At 37.2% G+C, this 25,939-nt stretch overlaps 1 protein-coding gene across 6 annotated transcripts in view; it reads right to left on the reverse strand.

Annotated features, from left to right (window-relative positions):
- The window catches only part of ANKRD17 (ankyrin repeat domain 17), a 168,834-nt gene that overhangs the window by 26,180 nt on the left and 116,715 nt on the right, over positions 1 to 25,939 (reverse strand). For all 6 annotated transcript variants that reach the window (XM_069594331.1, XM_069594327.1, XM_069594326.1 and 3 more), the window contains 5 exons: positions 25,049 to 25,211; positions 16,318 to 16,413; positions 14,915 to 15,031; positions 1,829 to 2,000; positions 54 to 501 (listed from right to left, as the gene is read on the reverse strand). In XM_069594331.1, coding sequence (XP_069450432.1) covers positions 54 to 501; positions 1,829 to 2,000; positions 14,915 to 15,031; positions 16,318 to 16,413; positions 25,049 to 25,211 — 996 coding nt within the window. The remainder of the gene's footprint in view (positions 1 to 53; positions 502 to 1,828; positions 2,001 to 14,914; positions 15,032 to 16,317; positions 16,414 to 25,048; positions 25,212 to 25,939) is intronic.

Consider the following 25,939-nt stretch of genomic DNA (forward strand, 5'->3'; position numbering starts at 1 on the left):
CAAAGTGTTTCATAACGATACTGTAAATTGTGAAAATAAAAATTGGAGCTCACTTTATTGAAGTCTTGCCAGAAACAGATTTTCTCTCCTCCTTTGGAAATGTAACCAGAACGGATGGCTGTTTCTTGCTGGTCACAGTGGTAGTGACCACGGCAGGTGAATGATTGTCACTCTTTCGGCTGCTGTTGCTGTTACTACTTTCATCACTGCAACTGGAAATTCTCATGTTATCACTATCTCCACTCTCGCTGGTACTGCTGCTCTTGGACTCTCCGTTCACCTTCTCTGGCTGACTGTATGAGATTGGTAGTGGATCATCAAATATAATTTGAACGTTTTCCGGAGTAATTTTATTTTTCCTGTTTTTCCTCTTTGAACTGGTTGTAGTTATGGTATTATTTCTTTTACCATGGGAACCTGCCAAAGTGGTCCAGGTTGCAGATATACCTATGGTAGTAGTGGTTGTGGCACTTGGAGGCTCTGTCAAGACTTCAGGCTCATCTGTAGAAGCAGTAATACCAAATTAGCAAGTTCTAGTGTTCTTGCCACATATTTAGCTTTAAGCACTTGACAAAAATAAACCGAGAGGCTACTTTACTACTACTTTTAGATATAAAGTCATCAGTCATTCCATCATTCACTAGTAATGAGATGGATATGATTATTCTATTCTCTCTGTTTCTAAGTTCTAAACAACATATACTAGAAGCTATAAAAAAATATTTCAGGGGACCTTCTTGATAGTCCAGAGGCTAAGACACTACACTCTCAATGCAAGGGACCCAGGTTTGATTCTTGGTCAGGGAACTAGATCCATCATGCCACAGATAAAATCTTACATACTGCAAGTAAAGACCCTACATGCTACAACTAAGAAAGGATCCCGTGTTCTGCAACTAAGACCTGCTGCAAACAAATACATAAATAAATATTTTTTAAAAATTTGGAATTATTTTGGGAGTGAATATGTACTATATGTTACATATTATTCATAATTAATAAATTTCTCAAGTGTCATAATGTTATTGTCATTACATAAAATAATGTTCTTTTTTGGGAAATACTGCTCAGGTATTTAGGGGTGATTCTGTATGATGTGTACAATATATATAAGACTATTCAAAACAAAAAGAGGAAAAATATAAATGTGCCACAATGTTATATGAATCTAGGTGACCTGCAGGTATTCATCATACTAACTCTTAAAGTTTTCTGTAGCCTGAAATTTTTCAAAATAAAAGACTGGAGGAGAGGGAAATACACACATACACACCATACATATTTGGTGGTTTAATGACAGTGGTTCTTTCTAACAATATCCTTACCTCAAATGATTTTTAGTTAGAAAGTAATTAAAAGTGATTTCCTCATTTAAGAAAAATCTGAACATGGTCTTGCCTATAGATGAAATTATGGAAGTACTGATAATTTTTTTTATGATTTTGTGTATTTATTCCAGGTGCAATGTCAGACACCTGCAATTTATTTTCAGATACCTTAGGGAAAAAAATATGTATATATACTCAGAGAAAAGGATAAAGCAAATATAGTAAAATGTTTGTTTTTAAATCAGGTGAAGGGTATTCAGGTGTTTGTTTTATCATTCTTTCAACTTGTGTGTAGGTTTGAAATTGTTTATAATAGAAGTGGGATGAAGTCAATAAATAAAAAGAGCATATAAATACTTTAGGGTTTAATAACGTAAAAGATCTACTGTTATCTTGACTCATTGATATTTAATGTTATCTTAGGTTATTTATATTTAATGAAATGTAATTTTGAATAGAAAGCATTATATGAAAGAAATTAGATGATTTAGAGAAAATACCTTCAACTTTATGCTTTTCTTTTTCTTGAGCAGCTTGGAGTTCAAAGTTTTCTTTATTTTTGGCTTCAATTTCTTCTAGTTTTCTTCTTTGTTCTTCCTTTTTCTTTCGCCTCTTCTCCTTTCTCTTTTCTCGTTTGGCAGCCAAAGCCAGCCTTCGACTTTCTTCCCTTAACTGTTAAAGAATCAATAAAACAGAATTACAACACTGGAATTTTCATTGGAAAAATGTTGTCACATAATGTCATTCATCATAAAGGTACTGGGATACCATAAAATCCAAAGTTATTTTAGTTCAACTCACTGATCAAAATCATACTCAAATCACTATAAAGAGAAGATAATCTTTTTAAACGTCAAGATCAAATTAATGACAAAAGACAACCCAATTTCAAAATGGATGATTGATAAAGATATATATAACTCCATAGTCACTAAGGAAATGTAAATTATAAAGAGGTATCAGATAGCAAAAGTTTGGGAAAATGAATTCTTTCCTACACTGCCATTGGAATAGGTAAATTCATGTGGTGAGATCCAGGGTGGGGATAAATTAACAACAGTATACATTTACAGAACACTGAGCTGTGCTCACATGCTCAGTTAGGTTGGACTCTTTGCAACTCCATGGACTGTAGCCCACCAGGCTCCTCTGTCCATGGGATTCTCCAGGCAAGATATACTAGAGTGGATTGCCATTTTCACCTCCAGAAAATCTTCTTGACCCAGAGATCGAACCCACCTCTCCTGCATCTCTTGCACTGGCAGGAAAATTCTTTACTTCTGGTGCCACCTGGGAAGCTATCTATATATTTTATGTGCATTTTAAATATATGTCAAAACAATGATACTCAGTTTATGGAAAATGTCACAATAGCCTAACTAATGAAACCAGTGCTTAGAGATAACCTTATATGCCAGATCAGATTTAAGTTTCTTGAGAAAAAGTCTGATTTCATTTTTTTAGTCTCCAGCCTTTGATAGTCACTCCTCTTCCCTTTTGAAATAATCCCTGTTCAGGGTGACTGAAAGGTTTTGCCACCTTGAAAGTTTTCATTTCGGGAGGCAATGCACCATAATTATATTTTCTTGGGTAAGAGATTAAGATTTTTGTTTTGGGAAAGATAAATAATTAAGGAGAATCTATAGAAAATCAGATACTTTCTCAAGCAGATGGATTTCAGGAAAGAACACAAATGGAAACTGGAGATATAGAATTTTTTGCATAGTATCTGCCCCCTAGAAACTTTTGCTGATCTTCCAAAAGTACCCAAGTTTCCTCTCAGTTCAGGTCAATTCAGTCGCTCTGTTGTGTCTGACTCTTTGCGACTCCATGGACTGCAGCATGCCAGGGTTCCCTGTCCATCACGAACTCCCAGAGCCTGCTCAAACTCATGTCCATCGAGTCAGTGATGCCATCCAACCATCTCGTCCTCTGATGTCCTCTTCTCCTCCTGTCTTCAATCTTTCCCAGCATCAGGGTCACTTCTTTGCATCAGGTGGCCAAAGTATTGGAGCTACAGCTTCAGCAACAGTTCTTCCAATGAATATTCAGGACTGATTTCCTTTAGGACTGACTGGTTGGATCTCCTTGCAGTCCAAGGGACTCTCTAGTCTTCTCCAATATCACAGTTCAAAAGCATCAATTCTTTGGGGCTCAGCTTTCTTTATAGTCCAACTCTCACAACCATACATGAATACTAGAAAAACAATAGCTTTGACTAGATGGACCTTTGGTGGCAAAGAAATGTCTCTGCTTTTCAATATGCAGGTGGGCCATAGCTTTTCTTCCAAGGAGCAAGCGTCTTTCAATTTCATGGCTGCAGTCATCATCTGCAGTGATTTTGAAGCCCAAGAAAATAAAGTCTCTCACTGTTTCCATTGTTTCCCCATCTATGCCATGAAGTGATGGGACTGGATGCCATGATCTTAGTTTTTTGAATCCTGAGTTTTAAGCCAGCTTTTTCATTCTCCTCTCTCACTTTCATCAAGAGGCTCTTTAGTTCTTCTTCCATTTCTGGCATAAGGGTGGTATCATCTGCATATCTGAGGTAACTGATATTTCTCCTGGCAATCTTGATTCCAACTTGTGCTTCATCCACCCCAGCATTTCACATGATGTATTTTTCATGTAAGTTAAATATGCAGGGTGACAATATACAGTCTTAATGTACTCCTTTCCCATTCTGGAACCAGTCTGTTGTTCCATGTCTGGTACTAACTGTTGCTTCTTGAACTGCACTAAGATTTCTCAGGAGGCAGGTAAGGTGGTCTGATATTCCCACCTCTTTCAGAATTTTCCACAGTTTGTTGTGATCTACAGAGTCAAAGGCTTTGGCATAATCAATATTGCAGAAGTAGATGTTTTTCTGGAACTCTCTTGCTTTTTCTGATCCAACGGATGTTAGCAACTTGATCTCTGGTTCCTCTGCCTTTTCTAAATCCAGCTTGAACATCTTGAAGTTCACAGTTCACGTACTGTTGAAGCCTGGCTTGGAGAATTTGAGCATTACTTTACTAGCATGTGAGATGAGTGCAATTGTGTGGTAGTTTGAACATTTTTTGGCATGTTTATGTAGGCCAGTATGATTGAGAATAGTAGGAAATCACTTTCAGATAGCATATCAGTGGTCTTGATTACCTAAGGTCCCACAGGGCATTTTAAAGACTCTTATCTTTTACTTTGCTGGAAATGACACTGTAGTTGTTCTTGTTGTTCAGTTACTCAGTCATGTCTAACTCTTTGTGACCAGATGGACTGAAGCATACCAGGCTTCCCTGTCCTTCACTGTCCCTGGGAATGTCGCAAACTTATGTCCATTGAGTTGATGATGCTATCCAACCATCACATCCTCTGTGGCCTCCTACTCTTCTGCCCTCAGTCTTCCCCAGCATCGGGCTCTTTTCCAAAGAGTTGGTTCTTTGAATCAGGTGGCCAAAGCACTGGACCTTCAGCTTCAGTATCAGTCCTTCCAGTGAATATTTAGGACTGATTTCCTTTAGGATTGAGTGGTTTGATCTCCTTGCTGGCCAAAGGATTCTCAAGAGTTTTCTCGAGCACCAGTCCAAAAGCATCAATTCTTTGCTGCTCAGCCTTCTTAATGTCCAGTTCTCACATCTGTACATGACAACTGGGAAAACCATGGTTTAGACTGTATGCACCTCTGTCGGAAAAGTGATGTCCCTGATTTTCAGTATGCTGTCTAGGCTGTCACAGCTTTCGTTTCAAGGAGCAAGCATCTTTTAATTTCATGGCTGCAGTCACCCTCTGCAGGTGATTTTGGAGCCCAAGAAAAGAAAGTCTGTCACTGTTTGTATCCCCATCTTATCTTCCATGAAGTGATGGGACCAGACGCCATGATCTTAAGGTTTCTGCACCTTGAGTTTTAAGCCAGCTTTTTCACTCTCCCCTTTCACCTTCACTAAGAGGCTCTTTGGTTCCTCTTGGCTCTCTGTCATCTGCATATCTGAGGTTATTGATACTGCTTCTAGCAATCTTGATTCCAGTTTATGATTCATCCAACCTGGCATTTTGCATGATGTACTCTGCATATAAGTTAAATAAGCAGGGTAACAATATGCAGCCTTGAGGTACTCCTTTATCAATTTTGAACCATTCCATACCATTCCTTTGTTCCATGTCCGGTTCTAACTTGCTTCTTGACATGCGTACAGATTTCTCAGGAGACGGGTAAGGTGGTCTGGTATTCCCATCTCTTTAAGAACTTTCCACAGTTTTTTTGTGATTCACACAGTCAAAGGTTTTAGTTTATTAATGAAGCAGAAGTAGATGTTTTTCTGGAACTTTCTTGCTTTTTCTATGATCCAATAGATGTTGACAATCTGATCTCTAGTTCCTCGGCTTTTCTAAATCCAGCTTGTATACCTGGAAGTTCTTGGTTCACATTGTTGAAGCCTAGGCTGAAGGATTTTGAGCATTACCTTGCTAGCATGTGAGATGAGCACAACTGTGTGGCAGTTTCAACAATTTCACAATTGTGTGGTAGTTTCTTTGGCATTGCCCTTCTTTAGGATAGAAAGTGAAAACCTTTTCTAGTCCCATGGATACTGGTGAGTTTTCCAATTTGCTGTCATGAGTGCGGAACTTTAATAGCATCGTAGTTTAGGATTTGAAACAGCTCAGCTGAAATTCCATCACCTCCACTAGCTCTGTTTGTAGTAATGCTTCCTAAGGCCAACTTGAGTTGACACTACAGGATGTCTGGCGTTAGGGGAAGTGACCACACCATTGTGATTACCTGGGTCATTAAGATCTTTTTTGTATAGTTTGTCTGTATATTCTTGCCACCTCTGTTTCTCTGCATTATTCACTTAAGAAGGCTTTCTTTCTTGACTCTCCTTGTTATTCTTCAGAACTCTGCATTCAGTTGGATATATCTTTCACTTTTGCCTTTCGCTTCTCTTAAAAAATATCTATATATATATTTTGGTTCCACTGGGTCTTAGCTGTGGCATGTGGGATCTAGTTTCCTAACCAGGAATCAAACCCAGGCCCCCTGCATTGGGAGCTCAGAGTCTTAGACATTGGGCCACCAGAGAAGTCTCTCGCTTTTCTTTTCTCAGTTATTTGTAAGGCCTCCTCAGACAACAATTATGCCTTGTTGCATTTTTTTTTTCCCTTGGGGATGGTTTTTGTCACCATCTCCTGTACAATGTTACAAACCTACATCCATAGTTCTTCAGGCCCTCTAACAAATCTAATCACTCGAATCTATTTATCACGTCCACTGTATAATCATCAGTTCAGTTCAGTTCAGTTGCTCAGTTGTGTCTGACTCTTTGCGACCCCATGAATCGCAGCATGTCAGGCTTCCCTGTCCATCACCAACTCCCGGAGTTCACTCAAACTCATGTCCATCGAGTCAGTGATCCCATCCAGCCATCTCATCCTCTGCTGTCTCCTTCTCCTTCTGACCCCAATCCCCCCCCCCCCCCCAGCATCAGAGTCTTTTCCAATGAGTCAACTCTTCGCATGAGGTAGCCAAAGTACTGGAGTTTCAGCTTTAGCATCATTCCTTCCAAAGAAATCCCAGTGCTGATCTCCTTTAGAATGGACTGGTTGGATCTCCTTGCAGTCCAAGGGACTCTCAAGAGTCTTCTCCAACACCACAGTTCAAAAGCATCAACTCTTCGGCACTCAGCTTTCTTCACAGTCCAACTCTCACATCCATACATGACCACTGGAAAAACCATAGCCTTGACTAGACGGACCTTTGTTGGCAAAGTAATGTCTCTGCTTTTCAATATGCTATCTAGATTGGTCCTAACTTTCCTTCCAAGGAGTAAGCGTCTTTTAATTTCGTGGCTGCAGTCACCATCTGCAGTGATTCATAAGGGACTTGATTTAGGTTATACCTGAATGGCCTAGTGGTTTTCCCCACTTTCTTCAATTTAAGTATGAATTTGGTAATAAGGAGTTCATGATCTGAGCCACCCTCAGCTCCGAATCTTGTTTTCATTGACTGTATAGAGTTTTTCTAACTTTGCCTGCAAAGAATATAACCAGTCTGATTTTGGTATTGACCATCTGGTGATGTCCATATGTATAGTCATCTCTTGTGTTTCTGGAAAAGGATGTTTGCTATGGCCAGTGTGTTGTCTTGGCAAAACTCCATTAGTCTTTGCCCTGCTTCATTTTGTACTCCACAGTCAAACTTGCCTGTTACTCCAGGTATCTCTTGACTTCCTACTTTTACCTTCCAGTTTCCCATGATGAAAAGGACATCTTTTCTGTGGTGTTACTTCTGGAAGGTCTTGTAGGTCTTGAAAGAACCGGTCAACTTCACCTTCTTCAGCATTAGTGGTTAGGGCGTAGACTTAGATTACTGTGATGTTGAATGGTTTGCCTTGGAAACGAACTGAGATCATTGTGTCGTTTTTGGGACAGACACCACCAGACACATCCCACAGGGCGTTTTAAAAACTTTTATCTTTTACTCTGAGTGAAATGGTACTGTAGGGTTTTGGGCAAAAGAGTGGTCTGATCTAAGTGATACAAGATGATACAAGTGTTAAACAGAGAACAGATTGCAGAGCAGTGATGGGATCAGGGAGATTAGTTAAATGACTACTGTGGAAATAAAGGTAAGAGATGATATTAGTGACTTGAACCAGAGTGAGAAGTGATGAATAGTGACTAGGATTTCAGATAGAGATCCAAGGCAAAGGTCATTCGATTTTGCAACAGAGTGGAGAAAAATCAAAGGTCATATCAAGATTTTTAGCCTCAGCAGTTACAGAGTTGTGGGTTTAGAATAGGCAAAGATTAGGAGTTCATATTTGGACATTAAGTATGAGACGTTTAATTAGGTTTCCACAAGGACATGTTGAGTAGCTAGCTGGATATAAGAGACTAGAGCGTAGGGAAGAGGTCTGGGCTAAAGATACAGATTTTGGATCAGCTATTATATAAAGGTAAGAAGCAGGATGAGATGATCAATGGATAAAGAAGATCTGTAAAAAGCTAAATGGCTTAGCAACTAAGAGGAGAGATGAGGAGGAACTAGAGACACAGAAGGAATACTCAGAAAGATTAAGAGAGTGTGTAATGTAATGGAGGCCAAGAGTGTGTAATGTAATGGAGGCCAAGTAAAGACAGTATATCAAGTGTTACTAGGTTTAGTGAGATAAGGATAGAGAAGTAACCATTGGATTTAGCAACATGAGAGTCCCTGGAGACCATAAAAACATAGTTTTGGTAGAGCTGAGGGAAGGACAACCTAGCAGGAACAGATTCAAGAAAAAAGGAACTGGAAATTACCAAAGTAGACAAGGAGTTCTGCCGCAAATGGGAGCAAAGAAATGGGGTTGCAGCCAAAGAAAAAGAGGCAGGGGAAAGGTACTGGAGAAATCAAAAGCTTTCTTAGGACTGGATAAAGAAATGTGCATGATGATGAGGATGATTCAGGAAAGAGAGCAGAATGATATAGAAGAAAAGAGAATTGCTACAAAGATGTTTTTGAGTAAGCCATAGCAGACAGAAAATATGATCTAGCTCACAGCTGGAGGGATTGGTTACAACAAGTTTATCCAGTAACTGTTAGGAGTATATGGGTACAGGGGTTTGTGAGTTGGGAAGACAAGAGTGGGGAAAGTCTCTAGCAGTTTTCTTCTGGTGCTTCAGTTTTCTCACTGATTGGAGTAGAATGCAAGATCATCAACTGAGGTTGAAAAAGAGTATATACTAGACGTCACAGGATAAAGGAGAAAGAAACAATGGTCTAGATGAGTGGCAGAATAAACTAGGGAAATGTATAGTTTGACTACTGGGCAGCATTAAAGGGTTCACTGTCACACATTTAAAGTAAAATTAGTCATCAAGATTGATGCTTTTTTCCCCCTCTTAGAAACTTACAGTTACTAGGCTTGAGGTAAGAATAATGAGAAGGAAGAGTCAGGCCAGTGAAGGGTGGCATTATAAATGGATCCGACTATTTACTGGTAGACAGAATGTTTCCAGGATTGTTGGAGGCAGCTTTACTCTAGCAAGAATAAAGCTGAAAAGAGGTGATAATCAGAGAATGAAATGTATAAAACTGTGATTGTGAGGTGGGCATATGAATCAGTTCAGTAGTGGCAAAAAAAAAAAAAAAAAAAAGAAAGAAAACATCCATTAGAAATATTTTAAAAATATACCCTACATAATTCCCTAAAAGCTTAATGAACGTTTACAAAGGGGAGAAATAAGAAGCGATAAAGTACAGGGGTAAAAACATTAAAAATGCAGACCAATAACATCCACCATGGATTGTAACAGCCCAAAACATAATCTAGTTGTTAATGTCCTAAGAGATCAAGCAACTAACTGCGAGTATTCCAAAGTTAGACCAGAGGAACTGCTCCAGAGCATGAACTCTTGCACATAGTAAACAGTTAGTGAATCAAATGTTTGCTGCATAAGGATAAGGGAATCTGACAAATATAACAAGCAGTATTGAGCAGCAATTTTCACAAATCTATTAACCAACATTTTCATATTAGAAAGGTTGATCAAAGTAATGTTATCCATGTAGAACATCCACAAGCAATAAGTTATCCAGTAATTTTCTAGTGGAGTCTTTAGGGTTTTCTATGTAGAAGATCATGTCATCTGCAAACAGTGAGAGTTTTACTTCTTTTCCAATTTGGATTCCTTTAATTTTTCTGCACTGATTGCTATGGCCAAAACTTCTAAAACTATAGTGAATAGTAGTGGTGAAAGTGGGCACCCTTGTCTTGTTCCTGACTTTAGGGGAAATTTTTTCAATTTTTCACCATTTAGGATAATGTTTGCTGTGGGTTTGTCATATATAGCTTTTATTATGTTGAGGTATGTTCCTTCTATTCCTGCTTTCTGGAGAGTTTTTATCATAAATGGATGCTGAATTTTGTCAAAGGCTTTCTCTGCATCTATTGAGATAATCATATGGTTTTATTTTTCAATTTGTTAATGTGGTATATTACATTGATTGATTTGCGGATATTGAAGAACCCTTGCATTATCTTTGACAAAGGAGGCAAGAATATACAATGGATTACAGACAATCTCTTTAATAAGTGGTGCTGGGAAAACTGGTTAACCACTTGTAAAAGAATGAAACTAGAATACTTTCTAACACCATACATAAAAATAAATTCAAAATGGATTAAAGATCTAAATGCAAGACCAGAAACTATAAAACTCCTAAAGGAGAACATAGGCAAAACGCTCTCCGACATAAATCACAGCAGGATCCTCTATGACCCACCTCCCAGAATACTGGAAATAAAAGCAAAAATAAACAAATGGGACCTAATTAAACTTAAAAGCTTCTGCACAACAAAGGAAACTATAAGCAAGGTGAAAAGACAGTCTTCTGAATGGGAGAAAATAATAGCAAATGAAGCAACTGACAAACAACTGATCTCAAAAATATACAAGCAACTCCTGCAGCTCAATTCCAGAAAAATAAACGACCCAATCAAAAAATGGGCCAAAGAACTAACTAAATAGACATTTCTCCAAAGAAGACATACAGATGGCTAACAAACACATGAAAAGATGCTCAACATCACTCATTATCAGAGAAATGCAAATCAAGACCACAATGAGGTACCATTTCACGCCAGTCAGCATGGCTGCAATCCAAAAGTCTACAAGCAATAAATGCTGGAGAGGGTGTGGAGAAAAGGGAACCCTCTTACACTGCTGGTGGGAATGCAAACTAGTACAGCCACTATGGAGAACAGTGATGGAGATTCCTTAAAAAACTGGAAATACAACTGCCTTATGACCCAGCAATCCCACTGCTGGACATACACATTGAGGAAACCAGAATTGAAACAGACACGTGTACCCCAGTGTTCATCGCAGCACTGTTTATAACAGCCAGGACACGGAAGCAACCTAGATGTCCATCAGCAGATGAAAGGATAAGAAAGCTGTGGTACATATACACAATGGAGTATTACTCAGCCATTAAAAAGAATACATTTGAATCAGTTCTAATGAGGTGGATGAAACTGGAGCCTATTATACAGAGTGAAGTAAGCCAGAAAGAAAAACACCAATACAGTATACTAACGCATATATATGGAATTTAGAAAGATGGTAACGATAACCCTGTATGCGAGACAGCAAAAGGGACACAGATGTATAGAACGGATTTTTGGACTCTGAGGGAGAGGGAGAGGGTGGGAGGATTTGGGAGAATGGCATTGAAACATGTATAATATCATATATGAAACAAATCGCCAGTCCAGGTTTGATGCATGATACTGGATGCTTGGGGCTGGTGCACTGGAACAACCCAGAGGGATGGCACGGGGAGGGAGGAAGGAAGGGGGTTCAGGATGGGGAACACGTGTACACCTGTGGCGGATTCATGTTGATGTATGACAAAACCAATATAATATTGTAAAGTAATTAACCTCCAATTAAAATAAATAAATTTATATTAAAAAAATAAGTTATCCATGTAGAACATCCAAGTTAAACTAGATAAGACCAACTTCAATGATGTTTCTAAATCAGAAATGGTGGAGCCAGAATATACCAAGTCTCAAATGGCAAAAAGGTATGTTTTTCCAGATGTAAATCATAAGCAAAAAATTGTGAACCAAACCCTAGCACATGTCAATCTGATAATTTACCAAATACACTAGAAAGAAGCTGCAGTTCAAGCAGAATAGTCTCCTCCATAATCTAAAATTCTATCTATATACCACCCTCATTCAAAACTGCTTATAAAGTATCAATGCATGTGGAATAATTTACATCTAATTAATTTATAATTAAGAATTAATATTATGGGGAAATATGCAATGACACTGAAAGAAGTTCCTTTCGAATTACTTTAAATCTGAGGCCTTGAAAGCATGAACATCAAGGTTAAGAAAGGCTGGCAAGAATTCAAGGAAACAACACTTATGTACTGCTGATGGTATTAGGGAAACACTCTGGAAGTATCAAACTTAAAATATACTGACTCGTGAAGAAACAAACTTATTCCATAAAAATAGAAGTGCCAAAATATAACAAAATATGTATAATAATGTTTATTGCAACATTACGTGTAGTGACAATACTGGAAACTTACTATGTAGTATATTATGCAGTTATAAATCACAATGAATTGAAAATCTTTTTCAGTTATTTAGAGTGGGAAAAGCAAGTATTAGAGTATTATGTTTACATGATTCTTTTATTTTAAGTATACTATCTTCACATACATGGATATTTATGTGTTCAACAAATGTTTACTAACATGCCAGGCATCATTTTGTGGTTCATACATTCTAGAGGTAGAGAGAGACAAACAAGTTAAGTAAAATGCAGTATTTAGAATATCAGAACATGAAAATAAAGAAGGGAAGAAAAGTCGAAAGATGTGAAAGGGAGACTAAAATATGAGGCAACTTTGCAGAGTTCACAGTTTACACTGCACATACTGTAACAAAGAAAACCCCATTCATGTTGATTAAGAATAGGCATGCACAACTGGACATATGCCTAAATGCTGTTTGACTTTGTAATCCACAGGCTTGCAGTATATTCCTAAATGTATTTCATGTAATGTATAAACAACAAAGGGATGAAACAAAAATTTTATTTAAAAGCAGACATCTATGTGTCAGCTAAGAAAAAGGATGCTTTCTACAACTGTGTTTTTGTTTAGTTGCTAAGTCGTGCCCCACTCCTTTGTGACCCCAAGGACTGTAGCCTTCTAGGCTCCTCTATCCATTGGATTTCCCAGGCAAGAATACTGGAGTGGCTTGCCATTTCCTTCTCCAGGGGATCTTCCTGACCCAGGGATCAAATTTGTGTCCTTTGCATTTGCAGGAGGGTTCTTTACCACTAAGCCACCAAGGAAGCCCTTCTAAGATTTATAAAAATGCAAAAAGAAACAATATCATTAAATAATACTTAGAGAATCTAACATTTAAAAATGAGAGAGTAATGCAAAAACAGGATATTATAATAACTGTAAGGAGGAAGCACTAAAACGCAGGTGGACTTCAATTAAGGGGAGCAAGGAAACCAGGGAATTTAGAATAAAAAAGAAGTAGATTTAAATTCTATCCTAGATTAGGTAAATTATTTAATATCCCATAGATTAGTTTCTCCATCTGTAATGTGAGGGTAATAACACTTTTATAGAGAAGATTCAAATAATTTATATTCTCTCATATAATTTGACCCTACATATTGCCTGGTATTTTAGTAAACATTAAATAAATACTAGACGCAACTGGTCATATTTCACTAGCTGGTTATGCCTTGGTTGTGTATGTCTTCCTAGTGCATTGGTACTTCTGATAAATCTGTTGGCAACAAATTACAAGGTCCAGGATCAGTGTAGTACAGATTTGGATGAGGATTAAGAAAACATTAGTTGAGATAACTGAGCATTATAGAGGCTAGGCTCTCTAACTTCCAGACAGGTAAAGTAATTGTTATGGAGATTATAACAATCTGTTCTCAGGATATTATAATACTATAATATTGTATTATAATAGCCTGTAACAATCACTGTAACAATTGTTACAGTGATTATAATAATATGTTCATATTCAATTAAAACCTCAAAGTGGCCAAGGAAAAGCTAATTTTTATTTGGTCAGAATATAAACTAGAAAATTTTTTTAAATGAAAAACCTTAATATTAAATATATTTTTCAGAAAATAAGAGTATTTTTACATTGACTTTAGAAAAAAATGTTTAAAATAATTTTATTTTCTTCATGCAAGATGAAATATGTAGCTTAACACAGTAAGTTTAAACAAAAAGAATGTACCTGACTTTAATGAAAAATATTCTAATATACAACTAACTTGTGAACAACATGGGCTTCAACAGGCCCATTTCATGTGAACTCCTTAAAATAAATAAGTACTACAATACTACACAAATTGCAGTTGGTTGAAATCCATGGACTTGAAACTGCAGATATGTAGGGCCCAACTCTAAAGTTACACATGGATTTTAAACTGCATGCGGGGGTGGTCAATGCTCCAGCCCCACAATCACTACATATTTGAAAAGTTCATGTTAAACTTTATAGCATTTTTAACCTATTTAAAAAAGATAAAACATGGCAGAATATATATTCTATAATATTCAATACTAACAAATTATTTTCCTTCTATGATTACTATTTCTATAATATTACATTCTAGAGGATAGTTCGTGATAGAACAGAGAGTAAAGAAGCAGCTGTGGGACTGTCCAAACTATACCATGTTTGGAGTATTTTACTCCCTGCAGGAATAATAGGGATGATGCTGTAGTATGCCTGAAAGAGATTTGGATGGGATTAACAGAACATTTGTTGAAATACCTGAGCACTAGAGGCTAGGCTCTCTCACTTCCAGATCAATGCAATTTCTACAATAACATTTTGGTAATTTAACTATAAAGAAAACTATTTTAATGATATAACAATATTTAAAATACTCAAATTCTACCAGTTGAGCCAAACTTGGAGAGAAAACCACGTACATAATTTAAAGCAAAAGCAAAACAAAGCAAAAAACCACAGATTACAAATAAGGAGGAAGAAAAGCAGAAAGGAAAAAAGTAGATAATATTTTTCATATGGAAAGGTTACCTTTTCCAAGTCTAACTCCTCTAATAAAATGCTGGCATTTTTGTTTGCTTCAGCAGCCTGTCTATCTTTGGCTTGTACTATTGATTCCATACAAAGGTGACACTTCTTCAGCATCTCCTAAAATAAAAAAATTAAGATGTTTCTAACCTCAAAATAATTAAAATTTAGAGAGATTCCTGAAAACATGAAAATATTAAATAAGGTACTCGAATGAACATAAGCAGTAAAGATTAATAGTAGGGCAAAAAGCGTGCAAATAAAAACATAATTTAAATGGCATTTTTTAAAAATACATAAGCAAAGAGCCTCTACTGTTCTTCAAAATAACGTCCATTTGACTGGTACTAAAATTATTTAGTCCTATAATTTTAAAAATGAGAAATCATACTGCAAATAGAGCTGCAACAATCTGTTAGGTGGTTAACAGGCTAAAGGAAAGGGGCAATGTCAACAAAAGAAAACGAGTTTAAAAAATTTTTAAATACTTATTTGGCAAGAACTGTTCTCAAATACTTTGTTTCTGTAACTTCTTATGCTAGAATCATTCATAAGAAACAATATAGACTTTTCTCTCATTTCATTTTCAGAACACACTTTTTGACAGGAAAGGGATATTTCCATGCTAAGATAAAGCCTTATTTTCAATCTCTGTGCCCCCCACATAGAGACCAATGATATCTAGGAATACTAATTCTCATGAAAAAAATCTAGAGGCAGGCAAGACAGTGGATTAACTATGTTAAACCAAAAATTAATGAGAAAAGTTGCTGTCACACAATAACTGAGAAAATGAAAGACATTTTTACATTTTTCAGAAGCATGTTTTAGGATTTCATTCCAATATTTTGATTTCAATTAGAATTCTAAAGGGATTTATTTTATTTCTCTACTTTTCCTGCAAAAAGATCCTAGCAAATTCATTCTTAACCTGACAGTCTGATTTTTATATTATGTTGAACATGTTAAGAATTTTCTTGACCATAAGTAAAAGTACTATGCTAATTTTTGTTTAAGTATAAAAAAAAATTCACTGACTTGTTCCTCTCAGAAGAGTTATCAGTCTGGATAGGTTATATCACTAATGAATAGTAACAATAACTTGCTTTAGGTTGTTTATTATCAACATTAAAATTAAATTAGCTTAAGTACTATCTAAAAGGCTAAAGTAATTCTATCATAGAAAATGTTTTATTACTTCATTAGGTACTTCATTAGTAAATACTCCGAAGAGTTTCTTAAATAGCATACTTCATTCCCAAATACTACATAAATGAAAACAGTTATATGCCACACATGATTGCTCAAACTAAGGCTTCTTTTCTTAATGTGGAATATACAAATATATAAAAGCCAAATGGGATCCCAAGTTCATAGAGTGGGGATGAATTTAATCAGTGTATTACCTTATCAGTGATCGTTGCTATGTATCTCATACATTCAGAGTCTGATGGAAACTGATTGACTTCTTTGACTAAGTAGCGCACCACTTTCACATGACCCTAAAAAACAGATATCATTGTCAGACTGAAAACAAACTCTATCAGAATTCAGTAAACCTAGTCTGTCTGAACAACAATTTCATTGACATTAGTGCCACAAAATAAAGAGTTAAGTTGGGTATTATTGGCATTTCAAATAAAAAAGTGGAGTAGGAAATGGCAACCCACTCCTGTATTCTTGCCTAGAAAATTCCATGGACAGAGGAACCGGGCGGGCTACAGTCCATGGGGTCACAAAGGGTCAGACATGACTGAGCAACTGAGCACATAAACAAAAAAAGAGACAGGCTTTGGTTTTAATGAATTAGATAAATCTACACTGTTCACTTTCATTCCAACTCCTGAAAAGATACAGAATAATTTGAGCTAAAATTCTGGTCAGTCAGTGTTAGTCTAAACCATTCTGAATTTAAAAAAAGATAACCGAAAGTCAGTATGAAGAAATACATGATATGTGTGAAAGAAAAACCTCGCCTTCCCCCCAGTCCCAGCTAACTCATTAGATCTTAGCATCCTATTCAATTTTAAGCATCAAAAGAGTAGAAATAACAATTTTGTTCTTTTTTTCAGATAAAAACTGAATGGATAGTACTGTACTAGGTAATGCAAAGGAAATAAGATACAGTTGCCTAAAGCTTGAATGATGGTTATATTATTTACTGTTGATAAAATTCACTATGTTAAAAATGTTTAGACCCTATTCAAGAGAGTCTCTACTTTCTCTAATCTATACTATTACTGACACAACACCTCTAAACAGATGGATAAACATATGTTTATAGTCAGTACATTTCCTCTGTTGCCTTTATTTTTTTCCTTCTCATCTACATCTTTTAAAATTACCCGTATCTTTTAACTAAACAAACGTTTATCCAAAGACATACAGATGGCTAATAGACACATGAAAAGATGCTCAGCATTACTCACTATTTGAGAAATGTAAATCAAAACCACAAAGTGGTATCATCTCACACAGGTCAGAATGGCCACCATCAAAAAGTCTACAAACAATAAATGCAGGAGAGGGTGTGGAGAAAAAGGAACCCTCTTACACTGTTAGTGGGAATGCAAACTGGTACAGCCACTATGGTGAACAGTGTGGAGGTTCCTTAAAAAACTGGAAATAGAACTGCCATGAGTGAAGTCGCTCAGTCGTGTCCGACTCTTTGCAACCCCATGGACTGTAGCCTACCAGGCTCCTCTGTCCATGGGATTTTCCAGGCAATAGTACTGGAATGGATTGCGATTTCCTTCTCCAGCCGATCTTCCCGACCCAGGGATAGAACCCGGGTCTCCTGCATTGTAGACGCTTTATGGTCTGAGCCACCAGGGAAGTCCAAGAACTGCCATATGACCCAGGAATTCCACTGCTGAGTATACACCCCAAGGAAACCAGAAGTGAAAGAGACACATGTACCCCAATGTTCACTGCAGCACTGTTTACAATAGCTAAGGCATGGAAGCAACATAGATGTCCACTGGCAGACGAAGGATAAGGAAGTTATGGTAATATACAGAATGGAATATTACTCAGCTATAAAGAAGAACGCATTTGAGCCAGTTCTAATGAGGTGAATGAAACTGGAGCCTATTATACAGAGTGAAGCAAGTTAGAAAGAGAAACACCAATACAGTATATTAATGCATAATGGAATTTAGAAAGATAGTAATGATTACCCTATATGCAAAACAGCAAAAGAGACACAGATGTAAAGAACAAACTTTTAGACTATGTGGGAGAAGGCAAGGGTGGGATGATTTGAGAGAACAGCACTGGAACATATATATTACCATATGTAAAACGGATGACTAGTTCAAGTTCAGTGCTGATGTTGGGCACTCAAAGCTGGTGCTCTAAGACAGTACAGAAGGATGGGGTAGGGAGGGAGGTGGGAGAGGGATTCAGGATGAGGGGACATGTGCACCCATGGCTGATTCATGTCGATGTATGGCAAAAACTACCGCAATACTGTAAAGTAATTATCCTCCAATTAAATAAATGAATTCCTAAAACCTACCTGCATCTTTTAGTGAACACCTTAAATGGCATTTGCACCTTTGCTTGATGCCTCATTAACACTTCTACAGTATTTAAAAATATTTATGTGGGACAATTCAGTTACCTAAGTTTGTCTGTGGATCTCTGATAATTACATTTTGTACAAAATGCAACATTTGGAAGCTGTACAAATGTACACAGTGGGCAAAAAGAAAAGTAATGAAATGAATAACGAAAGAGTATAAAAGGTAAGTGCCTTTCTTAAGGAGCTAAGTCTATTTGGAAACATGAGGTATATGAATGTTATATGTTAAGGTAATAACAATATATTTGTCAAAATAAATGATAAAGGTAATAGCAAATTATAGAATTTCTACAATCTTTAAGAGATAAGGTATTTCAATGTGAGCTCAAATGGAATGGGAAGAGTTTCTGTAGAAGGGAAGATTTACATTACATCCAAGAAATGAGTAATTTTGGAAAATTGAGGAAGGACATGGGAATTCCTGAGATGAGAACAAATGTGATATGAGACAATGACACAAAAAAGACCAAGCAAGTAGAAAATCACATGAGGGACTCAATGGGAGATGAGTTCAAAGGGCACTGGACTGGTCTCTGAATAACAACTAGGATTTGATTTCAGAGGATTACAGAGACTGGTGAGACAGGAAAAGTTTCTTGAAGAGGATACTAACATTGAAATGGTTAGGAAGATAAACTTGATATGCTAGCTTGCTTGAAGAGGGAGCTAGTCACTGAGAATAAGTATGATTAGCGAGGAAAAAAAATTCAGAGTCAGTGGGAAGGTAGCCTGGAACACCATGCAAGAGATGGTATAAAGAATAAGAGAACTTAATATGAGAAAAAAGGAAAAGATGATTTTTTTAAGAACAATTTTTCAATACAACAAAATAATTTGGATTCTGTAAGAGATTTTACCTATTGAATGAGAAAACTCAAAACTAAAATCCCTGGAATAATAAACTGGCTTTCCAAATAACAAATCAGACCTGCATTTAGGAGATCAACCAAATCATTAAATCAAGTTCTTATATATAGTTCTATGCTATACACTACAGAAAGTTTCAATTTCACAAAATTTATTTCTACTTCTGAAGGTTGCAAATATTGACAGCTGAATTTTCATTTTTCTTTTTTTTCCCCTAGAAATTAATGTGAATAATTAAAAATAAAATCAATTTAAGTTAAATTTTTCTGTGTGCTAATACAAGAAAACACTCATTTGTAAATAAGTAATTAATTACTCTTAGTTGGATTCATATTTTGCAAAAGAGTAAGACTGTAACTTGATTTTGAAAATTCTACATAGTACAATTTTTAAAACTTTACTAAGCTTTGACATCCAACACTGATACTATTGATAGCTTTTCTGGGATGCCTTTTTTTTTTTTTTTTAATTTTTACTTTATTTTACTTTACAATACTGTATTGGTTTTGCCACACATTGACATGAATCCACCACGGGTGTACATGAATGCCCAATCCTGAACCCCCCTCCCCACATCCCACCCCGTATCATCTCTCTGGATCATCCCCGTGCACCAGCCCCAAGCATCCTGTATCCTGTATCGAACACAGACTAGCAATTTGTTTCTTACATGATAGTATACACGTTTCAATGCCATTCTCCCAAATCCTCCCACCCTCTCCCTCTCCCTCAGAGTCCAAAAGTCTGTTCTATACATCTGTGTCCCTTTTGCTGTCTCGCATACAGGGTTATCGTTACCATCTTTCTAAATTCCATATATATGCGTTAGTATACTGTATTGGTGTTTTTCTTTCTGGCTTACTTCACTCTGTATAATAGGCTCCAGTTTCATCCACCTCATTAGAACTGATTCAAATGTATTCTTTTTAATGGCTGAGTAATACTCCATTGTGTATATGTACCACAGCTTTCTTATCCTTTCATCTGCTGATGGACATCTAGGTTGCTTCCGTGTCCTGGCTGTTATAAACAGTGCTGCGATGAACACTGGGGTACACGTGTCTGTTTCAATTCTGGTTTCCTCAATGTGTATGTCCAGCAGTGGGATTGCTGGGTCATAAGGCAGTTGTATTTCCAGTTTTTTAAGGAATCTCCATCACTGTTCTCCATAGTGGCTGTACTAGTTTGCATTCCCACCAGCAGTGTAAGAGGGTTCCCTTTTCTCCACACCCTCTCCAGCATTTATTGCTTGTAGACTTTTGGATTGCAGCCATGCTGACTGGCGTGAAATGGTACCTCATTGTGGTCTTGATTTGCATTTCTCTGATAATGAGTGATGTTGAGCATCTTTTCATGTGTTTGTTAGCCATCTGTATGTCTTCTTTGGAGAAATGTCTATTTAGTTAGTTCTTTGGCCCATTTTTTGATTGGGTCGTTTATTTTTCTGGAATTGAGCTGCAGGAGTTGCTTGTATATTTTTGAGATCAGTTGTTTGTCAGTTGCTTCATTTGCTATTATTTTCTCCCATTCAGAAGGCTGTCTTTTCACCTTGCTTATAGTTTCATTTGTTGTGCAGAAGCTTTTAAGCTTAACTAGATCCCATTTGTTTATTTTTGCTTTTATTTCCAGTATTCTGGGAGGTGGGTCATAGAGGATCCTGCTGTGATTTATGTCGGAGAGTGTTTTGCCTATGTTCTCCTCTAGGAGTTTTATAGTTTCTGGTCTTGCATTTAGATCTTTAATCTACTTTGAGTTTATTTTTGTGTATGGTGTTAGAAAGTGATCTAGTTTCATTCTTTTACAAGTGGTTGACCATTTTTCCCAGCACCACTTGTTAAAGAGATTGTCTTTACTCCATTTTATATTCTTGCCTCCTTTGTCAAAGATAAGGTGTCCATAGGTGTGTGGATATATCTCTGGGCTTTCTATTTTGTTCCATTGAGTTCTATAGATATCAATTAGGTCTAACTGGTCTATTGTATCATTTAAAGTTTGTGTTTCTTTCTTTTCTGTTTAGTTATCTGTCCATAGGTGTGAGTGGGGTATTAAAGTCTCCCACTATTATTGTGTTATTGTTAATTTCCCCTTTCATACTTGTTAGCATTTGTCTTTCATATTGTGGTGCTCCTATATTGGGTGCATATATATTTATAATTGTTATATCTTCTTCTCAGATTGATCCTTTGATCATTATGTAGTGGCCTTGTCTCTTTTCACACCCTTTGTTTTAAAGTCTATTTTATCGGAGATGAGTATTGCTACACCTGCTTTCTTTTGGTCTCTATTTGCATGGAATATCTTTTTCCAGCGCTTCAGTTTCAGTCTGTATGTGTCCCTTGTTTTGAGGTGGGTCTCTTGTAGGCAGCATATATAAGGGTCTTGTTTTTGTATCCATTCAGCCAGTCTTTGCCTTTTGGTTGGGGCATTCAACCCATTTACGTTTAAGGTAATTATTGATATGTATGATCCCATTACCATTTCCTTTATTGTTTTGGGTTCGGGTTTATACACCCTTTTTGTGTTTCCTGTCTAGAGAATATCCTTTAGTATTTGTTGGAGAGCTGGTTTGGTGGTGCTGAATTCTCTCAGCTTTTGCTTATCTGGAAAGCTTTTGATTTCTCCTTCATATTCGAATGAGATCCTTGCTGGGTACAGTAATCTGAGCTGTAGGTTATTTTCTTTCATCACTTTAAGTATGTCTTGCCATTCCCTCCTGGCCTGAAGAGTTTCTATTGAAAGATCTGCAGTTATCCTTATGGGAATCCCCTTGTGTGTTATTTGTTGTTTTTCCCTTGCTGCTTTTAATATTTGTTCTTTGTGTTTGATCTTTGCTAATTTGATTAATGTGTGTCTTTGGGTGTTTGGCCTTGGGTTTATCCTGTTTGGAACTCTCTGGGTTTCTTGGACTTGGGTGATTATTTCCTTCCCCATTTTAAGGAAGTTTTCAACTATTATCTCCTCAAGTATTTTCTCATGGTCTTTCTTTTTGTCTTCTTCTTCTGGGACTCCTATAATTTGAATGTTGGAGCGTTTCATATTGTCCTGGAGGTCTCTGAGATTGTCCTCATTTCTTTTAATTCATTTTTCTTTTTTCCTCTGATTCATTTATTTCTACCATTCTATCTTCTATTTCACTAATCCTATCTTCTGCCTCTGTTATTCTACTATTTGTTGCCTCCAGAGTGTTTCTGATCTCGTTTATTGTGTTATTCATTATATATTGACTTTTTTATTTCTTCTAGGTCCTTGTTAAACCTTTCTTGCATCTTCTCAATCCTTGTCTCTAGGCTATTTATCTGTGATTCCATTTTGATTTCAAGATTTTGGATCATTTTCACTATCAATATTTGGAATTCTTTCAAAGGTAGATTCCCTATCTCTTCCTCTTTGGTTTGGTTTGGTGGGCATTTCTCCTGTTCCTTTACCTGCTGGGTATTCCTCTGTCTCTTCATCTTGGTTATATTGCTGCGTTTCGGGTGGCCTTTTTATATTCTGGGAATTTGTGGAGTTCTTTTTATTATGGAGTTTCCTCACTGTGGATGGGATTGTATCAGTGGCTTGTCAAGGTTTCTTGGTTAGGGAAGCTTGCATCAGAGTTCTGGTGGGTGGAGCTGGATTTCTTCTCTCTGGAGTGCAATGAAGTATCCAGCAATGAGTTATGAGACGTCAATGGTTTTGGAGTAACTGAGCTGTCTGTATATTGAACCTCAGGGGTATGTTCCTGTGTTGCTGGAAAATTTGCGTAGTATGTCTTGCTCTGGAACTTGTTGGCCCTTGGGTTGTGCTTGGTTTCAGTGTAGGTATGGAGGTGTTTGATGAGCTCCTATCAATTAATGTTCCCTGGATTCAGGAGTTATCTGATGTTCTCAGGATTTGGACTTAAGCCTCCTGCTTCTGGTTTTCAGTTTTATTTTTACAGTAGCCTCAAGACTTCTCCATCTACACAACACTGATGATAAAACCCCTAGGTTAAAGATGAAAAGTTTCTCCACATTGAGGGACTCCCAGAGAGGTTCACTGAGTTACATGGAGAAGAGAAGAGGGAGGGGGTAGTTAGAGGTGACTGGAATGAGATGAGGTGGGATCAAAAGAGGAGAGAGAAAGCTAGCCAGTAATCACTTCCTTATGGGCGCTCCAGAGTCTGGGCTGCTCAGAGATGTTCATGGAGTTATACAGGGAAGAAGAGTGGGAGGAAGTAGACAGAGGTGGCCAGGAGGATAAAAGAGGGAAATGAAAAGGAGAGAGACAGATCCAGCCAGTAACCAGTTCCCTAAGTGTTCTCTACTGTCTGGAACACATAGAGATTCAGAGTTGGGTAGAGAAGAGAAGGGCGAGGGAAGAGACAGATGCCACCTGGTGGAGAAAAAGGAGAGTCCAAAGGAGGAGAGAGCGGTCAAGCCAGTTATCTCGCTCTCAGGTAAAATTGGGTACTGAAGATTGGGTTTTTAAATGTACAAAACTGACAACAAATACCAAAAAGCAAAGACTAAAAATCTAGCGTAGAGGTTGAATTTTCAAAAATACAATATTAAAGAAAAGAAGAAGAAGGAAAAAAAAAAAGCCACAAGAATTATTAAAACAACAATCACAAAAAAAAATATATGGCGTTTGCTTTAAAAATAGGGTCTTTTTTTTTTTTGAAAAGTAACAGTAGGTTATAAAAATGAAAATTAAAGGAGAAATAGAGGACTTAAAAATTTTTTAAAGTTAAAAAAAAAAAGAAGAAGAAAAAGAAAAGAAGAAGAAACAACCACACAACAACATCAACAACAACAACAAAAAAGAATGATCATAAAAATAGTAAAGATATATCTGGGACTTTCTCTGGTGTTGTGGGCAGTGTGGGGTCACTTCCAAGGAGGTTCCCTCTGTTTAGCTTCTTCTGTTTGCTGGTCTCTTCAGTGTCTGATTTCTGCCCGGACACAAGGAGGGGCGGTGGTGGACCCTTTTCTTTTTTTTTTAGGCTCACTTGTTCAGTTGCGCTGCGGGGAGGGAGGGATGCTGCAAACAAATAACACTGGCGTGTGCTCACAGTGCCTCAGCCACACTGGGCCTGCCCCTGCTCACGGTGCACATGGCTCAGGCTCTACACTGCTCCGCAGGGAACCCTCTGAGGCCGGCCCTAGGCTGCATGCACGTCCCCAGTCTAAGCCGCTCAGGCTCCGCACTCAGGTAGCCTTCAGAGGCGCAGATTCGGCTGGGCCTGCGTTTTGTGCCCTTCCCAGGTCCGAGTAGCTCAGGTGTTTGGCGAGCGTGGTAGCTGTAACTTATCACCTTTCCCGTCCCTGCTGCTCAGTTTTCTGGGTGTACCGCTGGCATCCATTCTCAGGCGGATGGTGACTGTTTTTGAAGACAATGACCTGCTTTTCTGGGTGCCTGATATCCTCTGCCAGCATTCAGAAGTTGTTTTGTGGAATTTACTCAGCACTGAAATGTTCTTTTGATGAATTTATGAGGGAGAAAGTGGTCTCCGCATCCTATTTCTCCGCGATCTTAGGACCGCCCCCTCTGGGATGCCTATTATCTAACTTTTAATGTTGCCATCAGAGTGATTATTTGCTTATTATCTTACTGCTTTTACCTTTGCTGTTAGCTCCTAAAAAAAGTCTTTAGTGATAACTGAATTATGGACTTCCTAGTCTAAGTGAAAAACATCCAAGTGGATGAGAATGAAAGACTTCTACCTTTCTAAATGCTGCCATAAGAGGAGTGATCTTGCGGTTGTCGGCTGCATCCACATCTGCACCTGCTTGAACCAGTAGCTGAACCACATCAAGGTGCCCACCATTTGCTGCCAGCCACAATGGAGTGTTCCCCTTCTTGTTACGCACATCAATATGAGCTCCCCTAAATGAACGACACAAATATCACTTTCAAATGAAATGACACAAATGATAATAAAAATCAACTATTAACTTGTGAAAATATTCTTTAAAGGAAAAAAATTACTTAAAAATACATAGGACTAAACTGTATTTCTCTCAAAATTACATTACAAAGCACTTCCATTCATCAAATTAAAAGCCACTAAATCAAAATTAACCATACATCAATAATTGCTTTTCTTATTTTAAATTAAAAATAATTCATTCTTTGTGTATAATTCTGATTTCAAATCCTGAGAAAATGTAAAAATATTTTAGAGAAATAAGAAGATACATCCTGTTAATATCATAATATACTGAACAGTATCCTAGAGCACACACAGTATCCTATGAGGTGATTATATCTTTCAGATTATTTGTATTCATGTATTTATATTACGTGGTTTTGGAAAAGAAGGAATCCTAAAACAACATAAAGGTTTAGCACTCAGTGGGCACCATGGTGAATAAGACTCATGGCAAATGACAGTAGTTGATAGTAGCTACTACTAAATACTACTATTAGGACACCATGCCAAAGTCTTTAAGAAGGTTAGAGTAGGAAATCCAATTTAGCAGACAAGCAACTCTGAAAGACTGGCAGGCAACCTCTAAGTGACTTAAAATAAAAAACATTCTGGACTCTATCTTATATATTGAACAGTTCCATAACTCACTTAAAAGCCCTAATTACCATAAAGAACACGAAAA

This window comes from Ovis canadensis, chromosome 6 (assembly GCF_042477335.2).
Source record: "Ovis canadensis isolate MfBH-ARS-UI-01 breed Bighorn chromosome 6, ARS-UI_OviCan_v2, whole genome shotgun sequence".
Taxonomy (NCBI): Eukaryota; Metazoa; Chordata; class Mammalia; order Artiodactyla; family Bovidae; genus Ovis; species Ovis canadensis.